This window comes from Sceloporus undulatus, chromosome 2 (genome assembly GCF_019175285.1).
Source record: "Sceloporus undulatus isolate JIND9_A2432 ecotype Alabama chromosome 2, SceUnd_v1.1, whole genome shotgun sequence".
In the NCBI taxonomy this organism is placed as follows: Eukaryota; Metazoa; Chordata; class Lepidosauria; order Squamata; family Phrynosomatidae; genus Sceloporus; species Sceloporus undulatus.
In genome coordinates, this window is record NC_056523.1 from 292,325,705 (window position 1) to 292,345,137 (window position 19,433).

Here is a 19,433-nt window from a genome sequence, read left to right on the forward strand (position 1 = left end):
CTGATTGCTTTTTACACTGACAAAATGACCATTTTTTATTATTGTTTTATTTAATAAAAAGAACCTATACCCACTATCTTGATTTTACCTTCAGAATCACTGGATCAAGATTTAAAACTGAGGTTATAACTTCATTGGACAATAAGAAAAAGGTTAATGCATATAGTTGATCATTAATAAGCTAAAACATCTCATCCAATCTCCTTTTCATTAGAAAAGGGGAAAATATAACTATTACATTTATGCTATGTAGATGAAAAATGACCTCTTCCCTATGCCAGTCCCTGTCTTGAGTTTGGGAGAGAGAGAAATTGGTGCATAACATTTTTGAAAGCTCCATTTCTTATCCACTCCACCAGTATGAATTATCTAGAAGCAAATTTTATTGAAACTGACAGGACACACACAAAATACTCTAATATGATCAACGGAATAAAATGCATTTTACTTTCACTTTAACTGCATCATGTACCTTTAGAACTTTCCCACTAGTAAAATTCTCAGAGGCAGTGATATATTTACGTCTTTTAATGGAAGTCTCAAGTCAAGTCTCAAGTCTCTATCATCAAGTTTCAAGCTGAGACTCAAGTTCCTGCAAGATACTCTCAGGTCAAATCTCAAGATGAGTCTCAAATCTGGGAGTCAAATTTAAGAGAGAAAAAAGAGGAGGTGGTGGTATGTGTGTGTGTGGTGCATGTTACTTTCAATAATTATTTTTTTAATTGTTCACAAAATTAGGTAATTTTTAAAATCATAGACAATGTATTAAGACTGCATTTTAAAAAATATCGTCTACTTATTCAGCAGCCTACCCCTACTGCACATCAACAGGGCAGATCCTTCTGCCTCAAGCCTGTTGCCTAATGCATTTGCTGTCCCTCCCCCCCATGAAATGTTATGAATGCGTTATGTTACTGAACCAAGGCCAACAAGTCAATTGCTAAAAATACACAAGTCATGACTCAAGTTGAGTCAGCACATCTTTTATTGCCAAGATGAGTCCAAGTCAAGTAAGTGAAGCAACTTGAGTCCAAGTCAATCGACTTGACCCTACATCTCTGCCCAGAGATATATGACTGGCTGCTATGAGATAGTTGGATCTAGATGGAGTCATTCTTGTAGGCCCTTTTGAAATTAGTTATTACTAATGTAAGTCCCACTTCTTTTGGTTGGTCTACTGAGAAAAATATTTTTGGAGTACAACTCCTAGAACGCTCCAGCCAAGACAGAATCCAACCACCCTGGCTGGGGATTCTAAGAGCTAATTTCTTTAGACTCTGGTCTACTCTAAACATGACTAAGGGGTGAAACAGATGGCCCCTTTGCAGCAGCTTCCCAGTGGCTTGGGAGCATGTGGTTTAGATGATGCACATCCCCAAGCCAGCAGGAAGCCACCATAAAGTCACTCACCTGACCACAGTTTGCTTTGCAGCACTCCGGCAGTGTGTGGCGTTTATACACTGCATGCCACAGGAGCGTTGCAAAGCCACTGCCACAGTGGAAAAGCAGGCTTTTTGCCAGCTCAAAAAGTAGTGGTTTTGTGCTGCTTCTTTTTGGGCTGGCAAAAGCCAGACCGGGGCCACAATGTGTGGTTGTTGCGGCCCTGATCCGGCAATCCAAGGGGCAGCATTAAGCTGCCCCTTCAGGGCCGTCTGTTTCAGCCCTAAGTCTGGATCCACCTCAGAATGCTGGACTACAGGTGTGCTGGCAAGTCTGTTGGAAACTTCACAGTGGTACATTGATAAGAAGAATTACTGAATTAAATAGAAAGAAAGGAATCACATTTCTTATATCTGTAAATCAACTAAAATACAATACTTCATCTTTCTAAATGCCACAAGTAGTGAATTTGCCATTATATTTGTAACTGCTTGATCTGGCATGTAAATAAAAATTCAACAAGAAAAAGCAATGAGGACAGTGAACAATTAATTATTAATTAATTAAAAACAAAATGCCATTCAAACATATGAGAAGTTGTGGGAAAGAATCAGTTTTGAGCCTCAAATTCTTTGGCAGATGTCAAAGACAGAATTAATTAATGGGACATGTTGAGGATCAAGCAATCTATTTAAAAACTTCATACAATGAAATAATTCCTTTAACATACAACTAGGAACAGTGTTATAGAAATGTATTTCTATCTGAACTTGTTATGCAGAGATGATGTACTGATACATTTATTTGCATACATGAGAAAATGTTCCAAAGTAATGGTAGATCTCTAAAAATGTTTAGGACTAACCTTGTTTAATTTTATAAAATATTTCAGTCCAGCTTCCAAAGGATTGGTGTCACAATTCATCTGTTAAAAGAAGAAAGAAACAAAAGCAGTTACAGTATATTTAATAACTAGCTAACCAGTAGATGGCATATTTTCTTCACTTCTCCAGTAACCTCCTGATATCCAGTGAGTAAAATCTGTTTTGTTAAAATGTCTTAGACTGCTTTTGTGCCGCATAGAATTGACACTGCTTTAACTGTCATGGCTCCATCCTATGGAGCTGTAATTTGAAAACTACACATCTCAGAATTCCATAGCATTGAGCCATGGCAGTTAAAAGTGGTGTCAAACTGCATTAATTCTGCAGTGTAATATAGCCTGGTGTTTGTATAACCCTAGCCCCATGGTATGTACAGTCGGCCCTTCTTATACACGGATTTTTTATACACGGATTCAAGCATACACGGTTTGAAAATGTTCCAAAAAAGTATAAATTTACCTTGATTTTCCATTTTTTATTAGGGACACCATTTTGCTGTGTCATTATATTTAATGGGACTTGAGCATACACAGATTTTGTTATACACGGTGGATCTTGGAACCAAACCCCAGCGTATAACAAGGGTCCACTGTATATTTGACCAAAAAAATGTATCTATCTTACACCATTAAAAGATATGAGAGTTTCTGAAGAATGCTAGTAATTTTTTTTACAAGTCTATTTTCCTAATCCTCACCTTGGGGTAAAAAGTTGATCAACAGGTGGATGGACTGTGCAACTGTACTATCCATTTTCAGCTAGTAGGAATGTTGGGATGTGTACTTTCTGCATGGCTAGAAGAGATTTGGTGACCACAGCAGGCTTTGCACGTATAGACAGAAATCTAGCCAAGCATTGTTGGCTGCTGGATTATGGTCACTGCATTTTGTAAGTGAAGTTGTCATAATAATATTAGTATTCTTTTTTTTTTTTTTGCAAGAAAAAGTAGAAACACAGAAAGCGCTCTCTCATGTTCAAGCCATCCAGCTCAGTATTGTCTAAATCAGAGGTTAGGAACCTCTGACAGGAAGCCTTGATGAATCCCTGTGGTATTTGTTTTTCATCCAGCCTGTTACCTTCTGTCCATGATTGGAAGTTTAATTCTTTCAAGACTGTGGATATGCAATGAGGTGTACATATCCACCATTTTATTTTGGAAACTGGAACAATAAAGAACAGGAGAACAACCATTCCCATCTATTGTGTGACAATGAGATATGCTAATATCTTTGCAGAGATCTGGAGTGTCACACACAGGCTAAAGTACATTCAGTGCATATTTTGACTGATAGAATAGAAACACCTTGAGACAAATGGGGAAAGAATCCTTATAAATGGAATGAACAGCATGGAAATGAATTAGAAATGCTTCAAAAATAAAGACTACAATCCTGGACATAGCTGTCCAAATGTAGGTCTCATTTATTTCACTAGCCATGTTTTTTCTGAAAATAAATTCTTTACTCTGCAAGTAACTTTCTAAAATGAGGTTTGGGCAGAATTCCCCAGCACTTCAGTAGCTGAAAAGTCTTTATATTGAATGGCACATGTTCTAATTATTAAAACTTGCTCTAGGGACGAATTTCACCCAAACATGCTACTAGGAGATGTTAACCCAATTCTGTAACACATAAGAAACAGAACCAATGTATTAGAAAGGACGTTTTAGTACCACAAATGTAATGAACATACTATTTCTTGCAAAACAGAAAAGTTATAAGTAATAGTAACTTGGATTACCTGTCAGCATTACCCCATTCCCTGAGATTTCAAGGCCGAAATCTGAGATCACGGGGGCAAGCCCTTATGATATCAGGGGAAGGGGTCCAGGTGATATAATTCTGATGTGACAGAGTCAGGGGAAGCAAGGAATGGGAGGCAGACTAGAACTGCTTCTAGGTCAGGTCATTGGGGAAACAGGGGTGAGCAAACTCTGGATAAATGGTAGCAGAATGTGGTTCAAAACCCAGCTAACCAGATTTTTATGTCTAACACACAGCTGGGTATTTTCTAGTGCGTGAGCAGATGGCAGAATGCATCTACAGTATATACTCAACTATAAGTCAACCTCATGTATAAGTCATGGGCAAGTTTTGGGGCCAAAATTGTGGATTTTAATATGACCAATGGATAAGTTGAGGGTAAAACTTAGGGACATAAAGCAAAAAACCTAAAGGATGAAGCAAAATAAAACAATGCAAAAGAACTTACAAAATTCCAGCAGGCATAACTGTTTGTGCTCACTCTTAAGGCTGGATGTATGAGAGAGTGGGCAGGGGCTGAGGGGTTGCAGGGCAGATTATGCTCTTGCCTTTCACCAGAGGAGTTTTTTTTAAAAATAAGAGTTAAGAAACAGTACTTACATTGACTCATGGATATGTTGACTCAGGTTTTTTGAGTAATTTTTTAACCTAAATTTCTAGACTTATACATGAATATATACAGTAGTAACTACAACAACTGCTGCCATTTCAACCAGGGCTCATGTCACCCATAGTCTCACACAAGACATATGGTGAATTTCCCCTAGTCTTATGCTGCTGCTGCTGCCACCTCTTATAGAAGGTTCACCACCAGACCTTGCCCTGTTTTTTCCAAGCCCTGTGCTGCTTTGCCAATGCTTCTGCAGCAAGAAAGGTCATGTGGGTTGCCTATTGCTTTGAATGGCATGATGACTCCAAATATCCACTGTATTTATATCCAAAAGTACCCACTGATTCTTTTCGCAGTCTTCTCCCCATGCTGTTGGCTTTTTGGTGCAACAGCTAGTAAGGATCAGGAAAGGGTGACAATGGGCACCCAGACTTTAAAGCTTCCTCATATATTGAAAATAAAATTTGCCTCCACTAGTGCCACTTACACTATTTGTCTCTTCGCAGGGAGATCCAAGGACACTCAGCAATTCCCTGAGATTTCAGACAGCGTCTTGAAGCCTGGAAACCCAGCAATAGAGCTTGGGAAACTATTCGAAAGATTGTATCTCCCTATATGGGCCTGCCCAAGTTTTAAAATCCACAGGGGGAGGCCTCTCTGTGTCCTACTACTGTCACAGACACGTTTGGTAATGACAAGAGAGAAGGCATTCTTAGTGGCTACTCCCAGGCTAGGAAATTCCCTTCCACAGCAAGATAGATTGGCCTTTTTGTTTACACAGGTCTTCAACTGTTAGCTAGGTGTAAGTGAAAGGCAATTTAATGGGATATGTCCTACCTTTGTACAGTATTATGTTTTGAATGTAGTTTAATTTAAATTAAATTTTAATTTTATTACTTTGTTTTTTAAAAAAATGTTCGTACTATATATTATTTTAGCTATATTTTGTTTTAATCTAGTTGGCAAGCCACCTTGGGACCCATATTAGGGGAAAGATGGATATAACTTAAAAATATAAATCCTAATAGTAACTTTTTAAAACATAAAACTGTGAATAACAGACAATAATTTGATAGGACTTGTGATTAATACACAATGCAAAATAATAAAACAAAACAAAAAATGTGTAAAAAAACCTCTATTTTCAAACCTCTGCTCCCCAGGCTCGAAAAGCTTTTTCTAGTCTTAATGTATTCATTGCATATGTTCCAAAGTTGTCGATTCCATGTTCGTGGCCGGCTTCCATGATAGCAGAATATAAAGCTGCAGAATCTTTTCGTTTGTGATACAACTCCCAGCCCAGTTCACCTGTTAGAAATCAAAATTAGCAACTTAAATCAAGTCTAGAGTCTTTGCATATCTTCTCATCCTGAGGCCTTGCCATCAACAATACACAGATTAACATGGAAATCACTCCTCCCTACAGACGCCAGCCACAGATGATGGTGAAATGTCAGGAATAAATTCTTCTAGAACATGACCTCATAGCCCAATAACCCACAAAAAACTAAAGTCTAGAATAATTAAAAATTGGAACATGAAAACAAATATTAACCTCCACCTATAGCCGGATTATATGAAAGCACAATTATCAAGGTGAGAGCCAGTATGTTGCAGTAGTTTGGGTGTTGGACTATGATTCTGGAGATCAGAGTTCAAATCCCTATTTGGCCATGGAAACCCACTGAGTGACCTTGTGCATGTCACGCTCCCTCAGCCTCAGAGGAAGGCAAAGGCAAACCCCCTCTGAAAAATCTTGCTAAGAAAACACCATGATAGGGGTTTGTGTGAAATCAGAAATGTCAGTGTCAAAGGGTTGGTGTCAAGTCAGAACACAACAACAATAACACATTCAGGAGTATCCATGCTGGTCATGTGACAAAGTAAGATAAATATCCAAAATGTGCAAAACATTGATATCTTTATTGGGACAACCAAATGCAAAAAATACATGTTGCAATCTTTCAAAGCTTCACTGGATTCTTCATGTTATTGTACTTTACTACAGGGCCAACATGGCTACTGGATATGTTTTCTGGATGTAAGATGTTGCATTTTGGGCACACCAGAATAAATCTAAAGTGTCTGGACTGGGACTTGACTATTTGAGGTTTCTATGTTCAACACAGGTAAAACATTTTTCTATAAAATTTGGGCTACATTTGGCATGCTTTACCAAAACAGCACCCAAAAATGTTTCCTAATGCAAAGACATGGAGGGTTTCTCTAGAAATTCAGTGCTTTCTGCCTAACAATGAAGTGTGTGGCTTCAAAAAGGATGGGAGGGCAACTTGGATCTCTAGAGGAGCATCCCTTTTTGTCTTGTGAATGAAACTTAAACATTCTTCATTTCCTAGATTACCCACATGGTAAGAAGGAAGGGGAGCCCATCTGCATGAATTTTCCTCAAAAACCATCCCAACTGAGAATAAAATGCAGGCCTGGAACTAACATCGTCTTAATTTTTTCCCCTCCTGTATGTTTTTTAACATCTTTGCCTGCTTGCAACATGTACTTTTTGCATTTGGTTGGCCCAATAAATGTATCACTATTTTGTGGATTTGGATCAACAAACAGTTATCCAAGTATAGGGTTAAAAACTTACAATAGTAACCATTTCTCTCTGACTTACCTGTATAGGATATTCTAATTGCAGTAACTGGAATATCAGCAATTTTAACATGTCTGGACAGTAGAAAATTAAATGAAGCATCACAGAGATCTTCTGTTGTTAACTTCTGGAGAACTTCACGGGCATATGGACCAGCTATACCTAATACTCCAATTTCATCTGTAACATTTTTGATCTCAACATTATATTGCCCTCTAACTGCCTCCTCTTCGATCCATCTAAATACATAAGACAGCACTTTTATTTCTCAGAAACAAAATCACAAACTGACAATGCATGAAAGCATGATTAGATTAAGAAATTTAATTAGATTAAGAAACTTAGATTAATAAATTTGACAATCCAATAAAATAGAAGCAGCAACTACCTTTAAAGGGAGGGGGGACTATTGGGTCTCTGGTAAGTTCACCAGACCAACCCCACCATCTCCAGTTTAATCAAGAACAATACAATTTAAGATACCCAATTAAATAATAAATAATAAATAATAAAATATAATTTTAAAACTTTTAAAATTTGTTTTTTAGACCTATTGAAGTTGTTATAGAAAGATGTTGCCATGTGTGATGGATCCCCCCTCCATCCCAGTTCAAAACCCTTGGGCTTGGAACCCTTAGGCAATCATTGTCTGTTGTTTCTCCCTGTCCACTTTTTCAGATAAAGCCTTTAGAGTACACATAAAACAAAGCTTCTGATTTCCCTGAATACTAGTTCCTCCACTACTTTTGTCACCTCAAGGGCTTTTAACATTTCTGTAATTAAACTGTATACTGACCTCAAGTCATGAAGCTCTGATCCAGAACCAGTAACCAACAAAAATTCTCCTGGCTTCAGATGAGAGACTGTGAGCTCAGCATAGACTCTGCCTCTTGGGGTTAGCATATGACCTATATTTGTGAAACCAACCTATATAGGAAAAATAGCAACAAATGATCACATAGTAACACGCAAATGTTTCATGCAAGTAAAGTTCTTTCTACCATACAAAAGTGGGAAGCAAAAAAGTTGGAAGAGCATATCCAGCTAATTTTAATGGGAATTTTGTTCTCTCTCTCTCTCTGGTTATTATTTCCTTCAGGTAGCCATTGGCAATTAATTTTATATGCTCTTCCTGAGGAAAGAAATAACATATCAAAATATTATATTTGTTGTGTTCCATACAAATTTCTAAGTGATTAGCATCTACATTTATTGAGGATTATTCCCATATTTATCTGCTGAATTTGAATTTGATTCACCATCATGAACTGGAGGTAGTGTGTTAACATGAAGCCTCTATGCATTACATCTAACTTTTCCAAAACAGATTGATGAACTAACATATATAGATGTCATAAAACCAACATACACTAGATGTAAGAGCTCTGATCCAACATTATGTTCACTGTATGGGCATCAGATGGGGCCAGGACTGGACCAGATTACCCAGGCAGTGAGGTGAATATGATTTTTGGTTCAAATTTAGGTCATACTAGACAAGACACCAATCACATGATGACTGGCTTTCTACAAAGTAAACTGCTGGTACAGGGAACCCAATCCAGATTGCCCCACATCTCCATTTTATTCTTAAATAACCATTCATGTAATTGCTCCTTGCCTGATTGACATCTCATCTAGTTTGGTCCTTGGATTCAATACATTTCTGATTTCACATTAGTAAGACTATGCATAAAGCTCTAGGATTTAGGAAATGTGATCCTAGATTAACATAACTATGACATTTCAATTTACCTTGGGGATCACATTTGCAAATAGATGATCCAAAAGTTTAACAGAATCACTGCCTCTGATGCTAAACTTGCCAAATGGAGTAAGATCAATCACACCCACTTTTTCCATCACCTGTTTATATTCACGACCCACTGGTTCAAACCAGTTTGTGCGTCGAAAACTAGGCCTAGAAAAAGAATGGTGATATGCATTTAAAACTAACACACTATATCTACTGTTTTCAATTAGCTTTAAGCAACTCACAGGTCATTATTTATAATGTGACTAATATCTATAAAATTAGTTTTCTGTGGGTTTTTCAGGCTATGTGGCCATGTTCTAGCAGAGTTTCTTTCTGACGTTTCACCAGCATCTGTGGCTGGCATCTTCAGAGAATGCTTTGCCTGGAAAAATTGGGTGTATATATACTGTGTGAGCCTGGAAATGCAAGAGTGATTTGCATGCTCACACAGTATATATACACCCAGTTTTTCCAGGCAAAACTTTCTCTGGATGCCAGCCACAGATGCTGGCGAAACGTCAGAAAGAAACCTCTGGTAGAACATGGCCACATAGCCCAAAAAACCCACAAAAAACTATGGATGCCAGCCATGAAAGCCTTCGACTTTACATCTATAAAATTGTAAGAATGGAAGCTTGTATCTGATTAGGGACCATGGTTTCTGCAACATTACCAGCAACACATATGTTCTTATACAAATATGGTGGGTACACAATAGCCATATTACAGATTAGCATTCCCTGGAGCAGGACATGATGTGCTGCTATATGTATTTGAACATCTGAACAACATTATGATGTTTCAGACTATGACTACAAAAAAGAAAAGGATCATATTTGTTCAAGTCCTCTATAAGTATGTTACAAAAGAAAATCCAGACATAGCCATGCCTTAGCCATTACTTTTGAGTACTTCATAGGAAAAAAACTTGGTTTACCTCACTGGTGGCCAATGTTTGAGGACATGAATTTCACCTTGCCCTCCCAGAGGTGTAGCTATGGGAGGCAAAATGGAGACATTCCCCTCTGTAAGAATTCTACTTCCCTCATTAAATTTTCCTTAATTCCCCAAATTCCTAGCATTGCAATAAATTAAAATTTCAAATGCACATTTAAAAATGCAGTTTATGCATCCAAAGAAAAATGTGAGGCAAAATTGCCCAAGAAATGTGAACATGATTTTCAGTATCTCACTCTCTGTGATATTTGAGGAATGAAGGAAGATTTCATTTGGTGGGGCAAAATTCTTTTGGGGGGACAATGACCCCATTCCACCCCACCTACTTGCACCATTGCTTCCTCAAGAGCTGTACCTTCCTCTAAGACCACTGATATCCACTCTGAAAAATGTTTGTATTATAAATTAAAAAAAAATGCACGCACACAACCTCAAATTGGTGGAGAGCATGATTTGCAATGGAAATGTAATTTCCACAGGCTTGATTTTGGGGGAGTCGGAAAACTTTGTTTAGATGCAGGAAATGATTCCACAGATCGGAAATGCTCAATAGACATTACAATTCCCAAGAAAAGGGACATCAGAAATTGCAATAACCACAGGACCACTGAATTAATTTCCCATCCAAACAAAGTAACACTTAAGATTCTGTAACAAAAATGTTTACCAGATATGGAGTGAGAAAGTCCAGATGTCCATTTTGGGTTCAGAAAAGGTAGAGACACTAAAGATCATGTTGCAAACATATGTTGGATAATGGAGTACACCAAAGAATTTCAGAAGAAAATCAGCCTGTGCATTATTGCAGTGGCATCACTAAGGGGTGATGGTTGGGGTGGTGGTGCAGACAGCACAGGGTGACACTCCGGGGGGGGGGGTTACATCTAGTGGTGTGGTAAATGTGATGGGACTGGCACAGCTGTTGGATGAGCAAGAAAGGGCATTGTATCCAGTAGACATGCCAGAGCTAAAATGGCCCTCTGGAGGACATAACACTGTCCCCTCCAGTGGTGGCTGCTGGGGGGGGGGGGGCAGTTCCATCCATTTCAACACCAGTATGCCTGCAGGCATGTCAGAGCTCAAACAACCTTCCGAAGGCCATACATGTCTTGTTTTTAACCTATTGTATGTATAATGTATAATGTATGTAAACCGTCCTGATCCAAGGAAGGCGCGGTATATAAATAAAACTTTTATTTTATTATTTATTATTATACCACTACCCCCTCAAGCAATGGCTGCTGTCAGGGAAAGAGCAATGCCTTCCATTTGGACTCCATCATCGCTGCAGCCATTCCAAACTACAAACAGCCCTCTGAAGGCAGTGCCAGTCTGCCCTCCCCCCCCCACTGCCCCTTGCATCTGGAAATACCAACCACAGGCATACCAAAATACTGTACAAATGCCTTTTATTCTATAGATCACGAAAAACTATGGTTTACTCTTAAAGAGGTGGGTGTGCCTCAAGATCTGATTGTCCTGATGTGGAACCTGTACTCAGACAAGAAGTTACTGTTAGGACAGAACAGAGAGAAATGGAATAGTTTCCAACTGGCAATGAAGTCAGGCAAGGCTGTATTTTATCTTCTTATCTGTTAAACGTGCATGCTGAACATATCATAAATAAAGCAGGGTTAACCTCAGAAGGGGGACTGAAAATTGGAGGAAGGAACATCAACAGTTTAAGACATGCAGATGACACCATACTAGTAGCAGAAAAAAACAAAGATTTGGAACAATTACTGAAGAAAATCAAAGAAGAATGTGCAAAGGCAGACTTACAGTTGAAGATTAAGAAAACAAAAATAAAGACTGCAGAGGTTTTACATAAATTCATCCTTGATGACAAGGGAATCGAAACAGTCAAAGGTTTTCCATACCTTAGATCAAACATTGATCAGAATGGAGATTGCAGTCAAGAAATCAGAAGAAGGCTAGGACTTGGAAGGGCAGCTATGAAAGAAGTAGACAAGATCCTGAAGTATAAAGATACATCATTGAATACTAAAGTTAGGATTGTCCATGCAATCTTATTTTCCACTTCTATTTATGGCTGTGAAAGCTGGACAGTGAAGGAAGCTGATGGCGGAAAATCAACTTTTTTGAAATGTGGAACTGGAGAAATGTTTTACAGATACTGTGGACTGCTAAAAAGAGAAATAAATGGGTTCTAGAGCAAATCAAGCCTAAACTCTCCCTAGAAGCCAAGATGACTAGACTGAGACTGTCATACTTTGGCCATTTTATGAGAAGACACGATTCACTAGAAAAGACAATAATGTTTGTTAAAATAAAAGAGAAAGATTGCATTCCAGATGGATAGACTGAATCTAAGAGGCCATGGTTCTGAGTCTGCAAGATCTGAGCAGGCTGTTGAATATAGGGTGAATTAGAGGTCTGTCATTCATGGGGCTGCCATATGACGAAATCAACTTGACAGCAGTTAAGAGCAACAACAAAATGATTGGTTGTTCACTCCTGGCTTCTAAAACATTACTTTTGGTGAGGCATGCCTCAAATTACAGTACACACCACATTAAGTAAAAAAACCAAACAAGGCGACTTGTACACAAGACTAAGCTATTGCAGAACATTAATTCTGCAGTGTAGATGCAGCCCAAGAGAAAGTATTCCTGAAGGATCATAACATTTGGAAAGGCTCATAGTTCCTTCCAGCTGCCCATATAACTACAAAAATATGAGGCAACAGTGATAAGGGGGGGCAGCTCAACAACTCTTGCTGGTGCCTGTCCAAATTTTGCCCTCCTCAGTCTATCCAGCAACAGGTTCCTTTCTGTACACATTTTCTTGGTTGATGCAACTTCACTCTGGAACCTGGCTGCCTGTCTCCACAAAAGCTTTTTAAGAAGAAAAAAGTTTAAAACAATCATGAGTGATCTATCTAGGAATACACATCAAAAGGCACACACAACAATGACTTACCTTTCATTTAAAAACCATCACAAACTCTCTCAAAAGGAAATATACAATACTGACATTTGCTCCTCCACTGTAAAGAGCTTTTTGCAGACTAGATGAGAAGACCCTGTTTCAAATCCCTATTGGCCATAAAGCTCACTGAGTTTACTGAGGCTTGTCATGGTCTCTCAGTCTAATCTACTTCATAGATTTGTGGTGAGAAAACATCTATACTGTCCTCCTTGGAGGAAAAAAGCATATTATTAAATGTGAACAGACTAAAATATATGTACTAAAATTTGTACAATAAAAGAGAGGAGGTACTTTTACCAAGTCCTGAAATATACATCAATCACATAGTTTGCATTAATGCTAATGCTTATTTTATTATATACCATTCTGCACTTAATACATTTTCAAGTGGTGACCAGCAATAAAAGTCTCTCTCTCTCTCTCTCTCTCTCTCTCTCTCACACACACACAAACACACACACACAAATAAAATTATTATATAAAATGAATATTTGTTCTTGTGTGCCTTCAAGTCATTTCCATCTTATACACAATATGTGTGTGTGTATATATTGCAGCATAATAATAATATATCAAACAACACACACACACACACATCAAAATAATTGTACTGATAAAGCCATGGCTGGCCTTTCAGTCATGGAAGGCTTGTTGTAATAAATATGTCTTTAGCAAATGCCAACAATTAAGTAATGATGTTGTATACCTAATATCTACTAGCAAGGAACTCCACAGAGAGCAAATGACTGTGCACTAAAAAACATAACTTTAAATTTTACCCAGTAACAAATAGGTGGCCAACACAATTGCCCAGCAAAAGTGTTTCAAATTGAAAACGAGCAGCATCTGATAGCAGCTATTCTGTGTGGTGCTGCCTTTAAAACTGGCCCAGAAGATGCAGGACCGAGGGCAGCCCAACATACAGTATATTGCTGTAATCCAGTTTTGAGCACCCATGCCACCATGCCCATACTATCTCCCTTTGCAAGAGACTGCAGCTGGCATACTAGTAAACTAGTAAAAACATCTCCAAGCTATCATGCACTTTCACCAACAAAGGCAAGTCTATGAATTCTCCTTAAATTAGAACCTGCTTTTTCAGTGTGCAGCCCTCAGAACAATAGAAAAATAAATTTAACTTTCATTTACTTGTATCCAGTGTCATCTCCTGGTTTGTAGAACCAATGAGGTTGTTCCCATCCTGCATGGAATCCCATGGAACATTTGGATTTAAGGACTTCATAAAGCCCACTGACTCTTTCTGTAGGTCTCCCAGCAAATCTTTCTTCTTTAGGATAACCAACTACAAAAGGTTAAAAGAAAAGAAGCTCATGAATAGGAATAATGCATTGCACATGCACACAGAATTATTTTTTCACATGCCTAAGAAAGATGGTACTTTATATGTGCTATGAACAATGTAAGTTACATCAGCAAATAACAGGGCAAGGAATAACAAAACCCTGTCCTCTCTTAATTCAGAAGAAGAAAGAAGGATAACAAACACCAGCACTAGGACTTTTGACTGAATGCCAATTTTATTTTTAATAACTGAAGAATTATATGCAACTGTCTTACCAATATTGTTAAATCCATAAGATTCTCTTGCTTTTGCTGCTGTATACTCGACAGTTGTCCATTTTCCATATCTATTTGGATCTAATTCTATTAGATCAAAAGGTGGCTCACCACTGAGTATCCAGTCACTAAGATATTTTCCTATGCCACCTGCATGGATGATGCCATATCTAAGGAGAAGGAAAGGGGAGATAAATATTTTCCTCATGGATTTATTTCAGGTAACATTTCAGCAGGAAACTGGGTATTTCAAATGTGTTAATGAATGGCATGTAAAATTGGTCAAATATGTAGTACTCAGGCAGGGTGTTTTTGATTATTGCATGGCTCACCACATCAGCAAAGGTCACCTGGGAACACTACAATGCAATTAAAAAAACAGGGCATAGTTCCCAAGCAAGGCACTGGTTCAGGTCTATTTCACACAGGAATAAGTGTCCTAAAAAGTCTTCAAGTTGCCACACAGGAAATAACATAAGTCACATTTGTAATTTATCACATTAGTCAAAACAACTATGTTCCAGGTATTCATACAATAGGAATCTGCTGCTAACTCCAATACATACATAAATTATAAATAGTTGCATTGGAATACACATGACATAACATGCTGGATACCTGCAGTTTCCTCCAAAGAAATGCCTTCTATATAGGAAATGCATGCCTATAGAACATTTTACATAGCATAATCCCTAGGGATTATTTTGCTTATTAGCTCCCATCTATAAAATGGGAGCATCAATGATTTTATGTAACTGCTGTGAAAAAGATTTTAAAAGTTGTTAACTATGGGTCAAAACAGACGGCCCTTTTGTGCCGCTCGGTAGTGCAGCATTTACATGCCACATGCTCCCAAGCCACCAGGAAGCTGCCCAGCCGTTTACATGGAGGTGACTTCATGACACTGCAGCAGCATGGTGTTTACATGCCGCATGCTGCTGGAGCATCAGAAAGCCAGCTTCTGGATGCAGCATGGCGGCAAAGCCAATTTTTTGCTGCTTCAAAAAAGGAGTGGCCCTTGGTTGTTCCTTTTTCTGGTGGTTGCAAGGCAGATTGGGGCCATGGCATGCAGTTGCAGTGCCCCCAATCTTACTTTAAGCCACCCCTTCTGGCCATCTATTTCAGCCCTTTGTATTTTTGCTGTTACGTACCTTTACGTTGTTTCCAACTGATAGCGACCCTAAGGCAAACCTATCATGGGCTTTACTTCACAAGAATTGTTCAGAGGAGGTTTACCCTTGCCCTCCTCTGAGGCTGAGAGAGTGCAACTTGCCCAAGTCACTCAGTGGGTTTGAATTAACATTATAATGTAATCTTTTCTCACCATTATTTGCCTCAATTTTCCAGACTCACTTTCTGGAAAAAACACACATCAGATTCGGTGTAGGAATATACAGTGGTACCTCGGGATACGAATTACCCAGCTTACGAATTTTTCGGGATACGAAAAAATCCCATAGGGATTTATTGTTTCGGGTTACGAACGTTTTTTCGGGTTACGAAAAAACGCCGGCGCTGTTTAAATGGAGCCGCGGCAGAGCCGCGGCTTTTTTCCCCATTAGCGCCTATGGCAATTCGGGTTACGAAGGTTTTTCGGGTTACGAAATTAGCCGCGGAACGAATTAATTTCATAACCCGAGGCACCACTGTACCTAATCTCTTCTATAGTCAAAAGAGACGCACATGAGTAACTATCTGATGTTAATAAACTTATACACTCATCCCTCCACATTCACTGGGGTTAGGGGCACAGGACCCCTGTGAATGTGGAAAACCCACAAATAAGAAAAACACTATGTTTTTACCTGAGAGAACACATCTCTATAAATCTCTAGGTCTTCCAGTGCAATTCTGTGGTCAACATCTGCCAGACATTGACCATAGAATTGTGCTGGAGGAGGTACAAATGTCTAGTGGAGTGTTCTGTATAGGAATCTCTAGGTCTTTCAATGTGACTTTTGCTTAAAGTTGACCAGAGAGGTGCACTGGAGGATCTAGATATTCCTAGAAAGAACATATTAATAAAATCCATGAATAATCAAATCCGCCAAAGTTGAGGGGCAACTGTAATCACTGATAGACAAAAACATTATTCAAGGGATCAGTTTACTTACCCAAAACCAACAGCCACCCAGTAATTTAGAACACCCTGATGAGGTCCCACCATAGGTAAAATATCTGGAGAATATGTTATAGGACCAGCAACGACATTGATTATGTCTGCTTGTTTCAGGACTGGAACCATTTCCATTGCTGCTTCAATATGATCCATTATTCGGTCCAAATCAGATTCGAAAAGCTCTTTGCCAAAACCTAGAAAAACATTTTGATTTATTATATATTTCTAACAGTATGCTCTAAAATTATTTGGATTATATAGGCAGCAAAATCTATATTTTCCTACTTATTCACTGTAACAGTTTAAATTGAAGGGAGCAAAATTATACAGGAATGTGAACAAAATACCAAAGGGATTTTTTCTTTATGGATATGTGTATGCAATCTACATATATAGTTGTTACTTATCAGCCAATAGGACAAACGATAGGACACTGATTCCTCACCAGCAGTCTGTGGACCAGTGGACTGAGTAATCAACAGAGGGAAGTAAAACAGATGGACCAATCAGAGAGAAAAAATGAGAGAGAGAGATCAGCTGAGAGAGCAAGCAGAGAAAAGGTTTCCATTATGAAGCTGTTCGAAGGCTTTCATGGCCGGCATCCATAGTTTTTTGTGGGTTTTTCGGGCTATGTGGCCATGTTCTAGAAGAGTTTCTTCCTGACGTTTCGCCAGCATCTGTGGCTGGCATCTTCCAGCCACAGATGCTGGCAAAACATCAAGAAGAAACTCTTCTAGAACATGGCCACATAGCCGAAAAACCCACAAAAAACTAAAGCTGTTCACTTTGTTTCTTGAAAATATTAAATATTAAATGTCAAATGCTATCTAGACATGAAAATGTAACTGATAGTAAACAAGCACAGACAGGGCAATACAGCCAGTTGAATGCCTTGGGCAGAATCATCATCTGACGGGTAGGAAAAATGGACACACACACAGAAGAACTGTTTCCAATGGAATTAGACCCCATCTATTTTGTACTCATGGTTTTAGTCTTTTGATTATTTCCACTCCTAGATATAATAAAATAATAATCATGTTTTTTTATATACCGCTATTCCAAAATCATAGCGGTGAACAGCAAGTAAGCTAATTAGCAAGTAAGTATTTGCCCCCAACAGTCTGGGTACTCTTTTAGCGACCTCGGAAGGATGCAAGCCTGAGTCGAGCTTGGGCCCTTTTGCTGGTCTTGAACTCGCAACCTGTGTTTGAGTGAAGGGCTGCAGTACAGGCATTTAACCACTGCGCCACCAGGGCGCATATTCAGTGTGGTTCGTTAAAGGAATATAAGCAAAACATCTCAAAAGCATATGTCCTTAAGATTATGCTAAACAATGTCAGAAATGATTGAAATGTCTTGCTTATATGGTTCTGCAGAAGCTGTCAGTGGCCTGTTACAGACTGCCAAAATAAAGCTGCTTCGGGTCTCTTTGGAGGTATGCTATTTAAATGATGCATGCATCCTAAGAATCCGGAAGCTGCACCAAAGCTGCACTCCAGTGCTTAGGAATGGAGTGTGGCTTCGGCACAACCTCCAGACTCTTAAGACCCATGCATCATTTAAATAGCATACCTCCAAAGAGACCTGAAGCAGCTTTATTTTGGCAGTCTGTAACAGGCCAGTGAAAGTGTAGTTGTCTATATAGAGGAGGTTGTGAACCCTTACAATAGCATATACAATATACAATTACAGACTGAGATTGTTATTTTTATTTTTCAAGTATAATTACCTGGTGGTACTCCATTTGCTACCCAGGATTCTTGTAGTTTCATTTTTTCTTGGCTTTCATATGGGCCAAATAAAAGTCCATCCCTTTCTTGTCTTAGGTAGTATGAACCTTCTAAGTCTCGAAGCACAGGCAGTTCATTTTTCAGGACTTTCACTTCAGGGATAGTTGCAGTGACAACATACTGGTGGTGAACTGGTATGAGTGGATGATGCAATCCAATCATTCTGCCTATTTCACGAGCCCAGAAACCTAGGAACACACAATATGCAGCCATACAAGTATTAGAACAGCAACAGAATACTTGGAAATGAAAGGCACAATCTTTTTCAGAGTAAACAGACAGTGTAATGTTTGAAAATATGATGCAAACTGGAATAGCATGGGAAGGAGCTGTGGGGAGGCAGCAGAGTGGGGAGTTAGTGAAAATCACTATTCTATTCCCCTGCTCCAGCAGAACTCTGCTGAGCAGAGGTTTGGATCCAACCCACTGTATATTGCAGAAAGACTGACAAAAAAACTGGATGCTTCACAATGTATATTAGTTTTACCCACAGTGTAAAGAGTAATCTCAGTGTAAAAAAAAAAAAGAAGCAATATATGAAGTAGCTTCAAAATCCCTAATTCAAATATAGTATATAATAATAATAATAATAATAATAATAATAATAATAATAATAATAAATTTTATTTATATCTCCCGCTTCTCCCTTCAGATCGAAGTGGGATTACAACAGTAAAAACATCATAAAATACATACAAAATACATCAATCAAAAATAAAAGAGATGTTACAGTATTGCTCACTGTTGTAAGAATCAAGTCATCATATTCAGATGTTCAAAATCAGATTAGAGGAGATCCGTTGGATAGGCCCGCCAGAAGAGTATATGGTGCAATATAGTTTATACTTCATGAGCACAGTTTGAGACCTAGGGCTGCAGTCCTAAACACGCAGAATTAAGCTCCACCGAACATAATGGAACTTATTTCTAAGTAAACATGCATAGTGTTTCTCAGCACTTTGCAAATATTCATTTTTGGACATATTAAAACCTTAGTAGCCTCGCTGTTACGTGTATTATAAATAAATCC

The 19,433-nt window shown here is 38.5% G+C and overlaps 1 protein-coding gene across 1 annotated transcript in view; it reads right to left on the reverse strand.

Annotated features, from left to right (window-relative positions):
- The window catches only part of DMGDH (dimethylglycine dehydrogenase), a 48,856-nt gene that overhangs the window by 12,977 nt on the left and 16,446 nt on the right, over nucleotides 1-19,433 (reverse strand). The window contains exons 6-14 of the mRNA XM_042449099.1: nucleotides 18,343-18,591; nucleotides 16,606-16,804; nucleotides 14,492-14,661; nucleotides 14,063-14,216; nucleotides 9,004-9,169; nucleotides 8,045-8,175; nucleotides 7,270-7,487; nucleotides 5,788-5,945; nucleotides 2,246-2,305 (exon numbers count right to left, since the gene is read on the reverse strand). Of these exons, the coding sequence (XP_042305033.1) occupies nucleotides 2,246-2,305; nucleotides 5,788-5,945; nucleotides 7,270-7,487; nucleotides 8,045-8,175; nucleotides 9,004-9,169; nucleotides 14,063-14,216; nucleotides 14,492-14,661; nucleotides 16,606-16,804; nucleotides 18,343-18,591 (1,505 nt within the window). The remainder of the gene's footprint in view (nucleotides 1-2,245; nucleotides 2,306-5,787; nucleotides 5,946-7,269; nucleotides 7,488-8,044; nucleotides 8,176-9,003; nucleotides 9,170-14,062; nucleotides 14,217-14,491; nucleotides 14,662-16,605; nucleotides 16,805-18,342; nucleotides 18,592-19,433) is intronic.